The sequence below is a fragment of the Alosa alosa genome, chromosome 10 (genome assembly GCF_017589495.1).
Source record: "Alosa alosa isolate M-15738 ecotype Scorff River chromosome 10, AALO_Geno_1.1, whole genome shotgun sequence".
Lineage (NCBI taxonomy): Eukaryota > Metazoa > Chordata > Actinopteri > Clupeiformes > Clupeidae > Alosa > Alosa alosa.
Genome location: NC_063198.1, coordinates 13962556 through 13971574, shown reverse-complemented (window position 1 = coordinate 13971574; position 9019 = coordinate 13962556). Strand labels below are relative to the sequence as shown.

The 9019-nt window shown below is 40.6% G+C and overlaps 1 protein-coding gene across 1 annotated transcript; it reads right to left on the bottom strand.

Annotated features, from left to right (window-relative positions):
* Nucleotides 1-953: 953 nt before the first annotated feature.
* btg2 (B-cell translocation gene 2) lies at nucleotides 954-3646 on the bottom strand. Its single transcript, XM_048254275.1, has 2 exons — nucleotides 3187-3646; nucleotides 954-2459 (listed from the first exon to the last, which is right to left on the bottom strand). Exons 1-2 carry the CDS (start codon nucleotides 3332-3334, stop codon nucleotides 2089-2091), a joined length of 519 nt encoding a protein of 172 aa, XP_048110232.1. The 5' UTR covers nucleotides 3335-3646; the 3' UTR covers nucleotides 954-2088.
* Between the last annotated feature and the right edge of the window lie 5373 nt (nucleotides 3647-9019).

The following is a 9019-nucleotide window of genomic DNA, read 5'->3' as shown; positions in this document are numbered from 1 at the left end:
ACACAAACAAAACCTGAGAGACATGGTCCTGCATGTGCCAACATCCACCATAAGCAAAAGTGCTTTATCGGTGGTGTTAATTTTCAAAGCCACCTATCCTTCAGGAGTTTCCTGATATAGGATGTTTACATTATGTAAGCTAGATTCAAGAATCTGTGGACATAATAACTTGTATCTCTGGGTTTATTTGTTGTCAAAGCAGAGATTTGTTTTTCAAGCATTATTGGGCATCACTTGACTGTACCCCTTTGTTATTGTGTGAAAATTGATAACTTTGTGCCCTTTCTGTTGAAAGACCGGATTGTCCTCCTCAAATGGGACTTGGGCCTGAAAACACAATGGGCACCAACAGTCTCCCAACTCTGACCACTTGCCTTTCCCTCTGGATGTCTTTGAAAAGGAATATCCAAGCTGGTCTCTGATAAATGTTTAATTTGTGTCCAACTCTTTTCACCTTGCCCAACACCCAAGCTGCACGTAGAATTCCAGAAGTGACAATCTACGGCACTACGCCAAGTCACTGTAAACAAAAGCAAATAACCACCACAGCAACCTAACAAAACAGATATGCCTACAAGAATGTACCACTCCTTGTAAAACATGCAAAGCTAAGCTGGGTTTACTCAGAGGTGACATGCTTAGACTCGTAACTATTGAGAATTAATTATTGTTCCAATGGGTACAAGTCTAATCGTGAAAGGTCTGATTAATGTCAGCAAGAGAAAATTCTGATTCCTGATCATGAAACTGGAATATAATCCAGGAAGTGGAATGTGTTGTATAACTGCAGCTACAGCTTTCGTACCCCGATTTTGGGAATGTGTGGCCAGTCAAATACTAACACTAAATCCAGAAACACTGCTATAGAGGACTAACAAGACAAACTTCTTGAAGTGCATTACTAACCAAACTTTTGAGTTTGCTCAAGTCAATTCAACACAGAGACCATGACATTAAAATTCATAAAAGGTTTATTGTAATAAAACTGCCCCAAAACTGTACAGATCTCTATATGCACAAATTCATTTAAAAGAATGTACATTTAAAAAAAAAAGCATACTGTGCTTAAAATAGCTTACAAACTACATTTATCTCCATCTAGAAAAAAGTAAACAGGAACAGAGCTGCTCAACAGCCCTGGTGGGAGAAAATGCTACAGAGAATGAGAACATCACACTGGCAGTGAAAACAGGCATGTCGCCAACCAACCACCTCACAGCATTAGTTCACTTTACAAAACAGCAACGTATTTGAAGGAGTGAATAATTCAGTCCTCCTTAAACATTCAGATTGTTTCCAAAGGAAACATTGAGAAACATAACGCCTTCCACAGCCTTGGTGTCTTAGCTTCTGAAATCAAAGTAAATTGAAGTAAATTTCAAGATTTAGAGCAACTCAACGGGACATTAACAAACCCATTTTTTTGGAACACTAACATATTGCACAACAGGATTGGAATGAGAGTTTGGCAAATGATGGTCATAGTTCTAGAGATGGTCACAATTACAGTTAAGGCAGGAGGTACGCAGACAAGCAGCAGTTGCTTATTTTTGAGTCCTCAAGCAGTTCACCCTTGGTCTCATTTGATTGACACAACAATAACAGAAAATACATTGCCAAACAAAAAATGCTGTGGTGCCTGAGAGAATACTTTCACTCCAATTAGCCTATGTATTCTGTGTTCCTGAATATGGGAAGGTGTGGGCTCATTGCACCAAGAGAAAGTTATTGCCAGCCCCAGTGTTCATGGTTTGTACCCGTTAAGGTCCCAGTTTAATTTGGCGTGCAAATATCACAGGATACATGCACACTAGACCCAGACAGTACCAGTAGTGCAAAACAGCGCATGACAATATTCCAAACTCTAACCCTAAATGCAATGAGCCAAGTGGGACTATTCCTCCAAGAATAGCAGTGCTTTTGAAATGTTCACTTACAATTAAATAAAGATTAAGTTAAATAACAAAAAAGGGTTAGAATATCTATAGATGCCCAGATTCCAGGAATTTACTCAATATACTGTGGGTGGTCGACAGCTCACACCAACTCGCATCACCAGTCTTCAGTGTCTCATGATGGTCTCTTGCTTTAGCTGGACACGGTCATCAGGTAGTTTTTTGGAGGGCTAGTACGACCACCCATCAGAAACCGATTCTTGCAATTCAAAGTCTGATCAAATGGGGAAGCACTGTGGTTAACTGACGAGGTACTGGGTGCTGGTGCCTCTGCTTCATACAACACACATATGGAACCATCCTCTCCAATGCGATAGGAGACTTCATAGGGGTCAACCCAGAGGGTTAATTCCCGCGGCAGAAGCGAGAACAGTTCTTCACTAGGCAATCCGATCCTATGTGCGGCTTTAGCAATGATAGGGTCCATTTCGTGGTTAATACGGATGCAGCGGTAACCAGATCCCTTCTGTGGCCTGTCGGGGAACCAATGCTGGTGGTAGTGTTCTGTTTTGGAGACAAAGGATTGCACATTAGCAAGCTGAAGGAAACAGGCATCCTATACAACACTGCATCATGTTGCCTACATTCCATACTTGTGATGCCAGCACATAATATACACCGTAACAGCTTAGACACAAAACTAACGTTAATGGCATGGGGATAAAGCTAACCCCGTAGCCTAATCCAAGCTACTAGCTAGCACGCTAACTGGGTAGGCTAACAGTAGCACTAGCCAAGTTGTTAGGATTTCTTGTGAAACCGCAGTGGTCTCCTCGACGTCAATAATGAACGTTACCCTAATGATATGAAGAGTAATCGAGTAATTAATTAGCCAAAAAGTAATAATTAATTAGCCAAAAAGCAATGTGATCACCACACAAGAGTTCACCGACGGATGTGTAGAAAAACAAATGCTGGTGGTTGGTATCCCGCGCTAGCAACGCTAAGTTAGTATGCTTAGTTACATTAGCCAGATAACATGGCTAACATGAACATGGCTAACAGAATGTCTAATAAGGGGCCAACACGCACAACCAACCTAGCGTTAGCTACCGAGTTGAGTTAGCGAGCTAATGTTAATCAGAGAGCTAACGTTGGCCAGTCAGCCATCCTGGAAGAACATGATTCTTCCTCAGATTTTAAACTCCTTATACATTGGTTCACGTCAATCAGTGAATCTTGAACAGTACGTGTAGCGTTGACACTAAAAACACATAAGATATGTAGCTACCTGATAATGCTTGCTGGAGACAATCTCTGAAAACCTGAAGCTGATGCTCGCTGAGATAGCCCCTTGTTCTCAGCAGTCTGGAAACAAAGTTCGCCGCGGCCGTTACTTCGAGGACCATTTCAGCTTTGGTTCCGTAGCTGTGAGTCATTTTCTTCACAACAATATCTTGAAGGGCAACGTTATTTTGGCAATTTGCCGTTTCAGTTCGATGGTTCAAAAACTTTCAGGTGCCCAAGTGCTGCTAGACGACGGACAATGGATGGCTGTGATCAAACCTGGTAGAGCTTATATTTTATGTTGCTGTCGTCCAAGTGAAAAGTCAGCAGCGTTAGCAAAGCAAAAACTTCGTTTTAGCTGAAAAAACAATTCTTAAGCATTCTTAAGTCTGAGCCCAGAGGATTTTCAGTGGCAGCTATCTTCCCAGCTCCAGCAGCGTTCTGGATCTTGTTGATATCTCTCCCCTCTTTATGGAGCACAGGCAGGATGTCATTTGAGCACTGTGTCGATTGATGTTAACAACATCCAATGACGAGTCAGACCAGAACCCACCCACTATGCGGATTGGTTGGTATCATGGAAAACATTCGGAGTAAACGCTTCCGACCACCTCCAAATATAGAGATTGACGTCAAAGCATAACCAAATAACTTCGAGGTATTTACAAAAAGAATGACCGTAACTTACGACGCACAAATATGGGAGAGATAGGAAGCACATAGTATGATATCAAAACGCCACAACATTGATCACTAGGCTTCAATGGTGCTCTTTGAAAATGTGCATCTGTATATTATTATACAGTTGGGAAGAAAAAAATTAAAATAAATAAATAAATAAAGTTGGGAAGTCTGTTATGTACACATTTAACAAATGACTTCAACCCCAGCCCGAGATATAACAGCAGCTCTTTAACTGCCAACCTAATTAAGCAAATTGTATTATTCGCGTGGAATTTATGTTGAGAACATATACTCGCAGCCAATAACTTCGTCTTGGCTGAAAGTGTCATTCTTTTCCCCACAGTCGGACAGAAATCCCCTTTCGTTCATTTTTATGTCCAAACCATTAAACCTTCTCTACTCGGCGCTAGCGCAGCGACTCCTGGTGTTTGCACGGGGGAGTGAAATTTGCAGCCAAGACAAATAAACGTTTTTCACGGAAGTTTCCTGATCATTTTTTTTCCTTAACTGTGTTATTGCTCGAGAGTGGTAGGCCTATCAGTGACCACCCAACAGATAAGCACGTCTTAACTGTATAAACCAGCATCTAAAACAGCATATAAACCAGCACAAGACAGTCTGTTAGGTAGGCCTATGATGCTGGAGATTTTTAGACAACATCTAATTAATAATAAAGTGTTAACACAACATTAAACTAAACACACGAACACAGTCTAGAACACACGTCTACAAAATAATCCCGAGTCTATCTCATATGCGGGAATCCTTTTGTCTTTATATTTAGTCTACATCATTGCATCAGCATGATTTTCTTTCCCATCAACCTTTCAATTATGCAAGTAGCCCGATGTTTCACTGAGGTTAAGTCGAAATTCATAACTGTATTTAAGAGTTTTCAGGTATGTTGTCAATTACATACCACTTTTACGCAAGCTTTTATTTGACCCACTTTGGCATGAGGCCTAGAAATAAGGCCAGCTGTTCTGGCCTTTGAGTATGCTGCTCCATTATCAGCACATTACTCCTGAAAGACTTCCAGTTTTTCATGGCCATTGATCCATAATGATTGCACACAAAAGGTGAAGGCCTTGTGTCTGCAGTGTGTGTGCAACCAATTAATAAAATGTCACTTTTTTGTCACTTGTTATACATAATGTTATATGTGCTGTGTGAATCGGTTATACAGTACAATCCAGAATTATAGGCATCTCTGCTAAAGTTGACTAAAAACTGGTATAATAAAATTATTTGTTGGTGAATCATTAATCTCACAATGAACACAATGAGTTAAAATCCAACCTTGAAGGGAAGCAAATGTATTTTGAGAAAAAGGATAACCTCATAAATAAATAAAAAATTTTTTAACAAAAACACGTCGCTGACAATTATTGGCACCTCTTCTTGTAATACCTTCTTAAGTCTCCCTTTGCCAATAAAACAGCTTGTAATATTCTCCTATGACACCCCATGAAGTTACAAAATATCGTCCAGATGCCTATAGGTCCACACTTGTGCATTCTCCTCTTTGACACCCTACTGTTTTTCTATGGAGTTTAGATCAGGAAACTGAGATGGCAGTGGCTAAAGTGTGATTTTGTGTTCAGTAAACTATTTGTATTGATCTGGATGTTTGTTTTGGTTCATTGACCTGATGAATGATCCAATCGTGACCAACTTTTAGTGTTTTGGCAGAGATTGACAGATTTCCTTTGAACATTTTCAGATTTGAGGGATCATGATACCATGCACCTTACCCAAGGCCTATGGGTATAAAAACAGCCCCACAACATCACAGCCCCTCCACCATAATTCTCATTAGGCATGGGGTTCTTCTCAGTATAGTCATTCTTGTGTACACTAAACACACCTAAAGTGTTTCTAGCCATTTTCATTTCATCTGACAATTACTGAACCATTCAGAAACTTCTGCCGTTTACATTGGTAATTAAATGACTGGACAGGCTTATACCTGGCATGCCCTCTAAATAATCTATTAGCAGTAGATTATTATTATTATTATTAGATTACACTTTTAAATATTTTTTGCAACAGTGGTTCTTACATGGAATTTTTTGCCTATCTTACCATCCACCATACTGTATGTGGCAGCAAGATAACCATGGGTCTTTGTCCAAGCATGTTTGTCACATTTCCTGTTGATTAAAACCTCATTGTTGTAACTGTAAAAATAGGCATTTTCAACAAAGTACCTTATTTGTATAGACATTCCCTGACTTACAAATGTCTATCTATCTATCTATCTAAAAGTGCTTTCACACAATGAGACGATGAAGCAGATCGAGGCCTTGACCCCAGTCGCACCGATTCTTACCCGTAAGTGACCCCGACCTTCAGCACATAGGTGGACCCTCTCTGACAATGTGGCACACACACACACCCATACACCCCATCCCTGAGGATGTGTCTGCTCTCACACATATGGCATGATCAGGCCGCTGCCTCCCTACTACCCCCTTCATACACACACACACACACACCCTTTTACACGTCCCACAGCACAGAGCTCTTGTCAGTTGATGAAAGCTGACATCTCCCTCAAGCATGTCACATGACTGCCTCCCACGCCAGCATTCTCCCCTCCACTGGGGTTCTCTCTGCATTTCTTCAAAACAACAAAAAAAAAGATGGAAAAGCTGCTCTGTTGGGTTGAGGCTGAAAAGTGAGGAGCATCAGCACTAGCTGGACCTGTGTCTACCATCAGAGCATGATGGTGCTTAGAGCAATGTTGACCTATGCCTACCATCGAATCCCCCTGCACAACTTTCAGTGGTATCTGTTTATTATGCATGCTGTGTTCATTTATGTCTTACTTTCACCCAACTCGCCTTGCATGTGACGTTTAAAATAGACCAAGCCAGGCAATAAATAATGTATGTAGAAGGGCAATCAATAATGGTATGATGGAAGTGCTGACCTCTCCTACGCATTAGCCTTTCTACCCCAGAAGATTTTAAAAGGTCCCCCTTGGCCTTCACGTCTCACCAAACGTGGTCTCGCTAATGCATAAGCAACAAACAGGGAGCGCGTGGTTTGCTTGGCTTGCTCTTTCCTCCACCAGTGTCCACGATTTACTCAGAGACCCGCTTCCTCAAATATGCCGGTGGAAAGAAGTGCAATGTAACATGACTTGACAGTCGTGAACCATAGAGGCGGGCAACACACAGGGGCAAGAGCTTTCAGCTGAGCAAGCTGTCCAATGAGTTAAGAGTGCGGTTATGAGACAAAAAAGAGGGTAAAAAAGCTCGAGGAAAGTGGAAATCTGTGCCTTTATGTCGAGACATTTAGAATAATTGACCCATATGAATGATAAAAAGGGGTTTGCTTTTGTTCAGTGAAAAGTCCAGTCCACTGATACTGACAATGGTTAAAACACTTACAGGACCATTCTGGTTGAAGCACTGAGACTACGGAAGTGTTAATTACTGAGGAATGATTGTACTCCAACAAACTGTTTCAATTTACTCTCAGAGTAATTAATCTTAAAGACTGGATTTAAACTAACTTTAATTATAATGACATGCAAGGTAGCATCTTGGAGATCAACAGAGAAACCATTAGCAGGGTGGCCCACTTGACAATGGCTCAGTCTGGCACCCTTTTTTCTCTGGGTTTCAGATGACTTCCCCTTCATGACATGTCTCTGTAGCTTGTTGGCTCAAAACAGACATGCAGTTTTATTCTCTCTTACTGCAAAGGGTCTTCTAAAACTAAAATGGCATTCTACCCCAAACATGTAAAAAATATATGTGGATTTCACTCAGAAATGCTGGTCATAGCAATGCTCTTAACTCACATATGTTTTAGGGGGTTTACATGTTAGTATTATATCAGTGCTAAGGCTCAGGAATTCACAGTTTTTCTCAGTCGCTTTGGTGCTTAGAATGAAAATTCTCATAACTATTAGTTTAACCTCCACAACATTTAGTCATTTGTGCACATCATAGCAAATTCTTCTTCTTCTGAACAAATTGCAAATGCTTTTGAACATGTATCAGTTGCTTTGTCATGTCAGTCAAAATTAACTATACTTATGGATGCTGAATAGTCGTTCCCAATAAAACGAATAGTCTTCATTTCATTGCTTGAGTCATTACATACAAAATTAGTGAACTAGTTATCAAAATCTGTCACAATGCTGTAATTGCAAAGAGCATATACAGTAAAACTGTGAAACGTACATATTCAATGTATTGTACTCACTTACTCCCCTAACTACAGCAATTTGTAACTTTACTGTAGTTTTCAAATGGCTGCCAGTACTGTATAGTGCTGTCTTGAGCATTTTCAGGTAGTGTCACTGCATGAGTTCTGAACTTTTTTTGCATGGGAAAACACTGAGGGCCAGATGTACTAACGCTTTTACGCCCATTTCAGGCGTATTTGTTTCGCAAAGTGCGTGTAAAATCATTGCGAGGTATGTACAAACAGGCCGCAATGATGTAAAAGCGCAAACTGCCTGTCGCGGGAGCTGAAAGTGGCAGATTGCGATTGTCATGTCATGCATATGCATTCATGGGAGGATCCAGGGGAAAGTGGGAGTTTAGCGTAAAAAGATGGGAGGGGAAGAGTAAAGAGCGCCTAGTTATGTATTCAGTATGTACAAAGACTGCTTCTGAAAGCGCACGTCTATTCTGCGCCTAAATACTTCCGCCTTGTAAAAGCAGGTGTTAATCCACATTGCAGTTCAATGCGTCAATAAGAGAACCTTTCAAAGACAACAGAATCGCTATTTAGAACACCAGTTTTTGTGGTGAAAGTATTTGTACTACCAAAAGCAACCTTAACTTTCGTTGGCCTTTCGCATGTCTTACTTTCACTTTCACGTCATTCACTTAAACTTTCCTACTTGCTAGATTTGACCAATCTTCCATAGCCTACATGCACAAGTAGTTTGAGTAGAACTACAGATCTTCATTATCTCCCTGCTTGTTGACATCTTATCATGTATGGTATTATTTCCTGATCGCTAAATGTTTGATTCTTTTTAATGTTGTCATCAGTTAACTTCATTCAACTGCGCTTATAGGCGCTGCCATTCAGTTGTGGACGTTCGTAAATTGCGTTTATGGGCGGAGAAGGGCAGAGAAAGGCGCAGTTTACACTAAGGATTGAACGATTGATAAATAAGACGG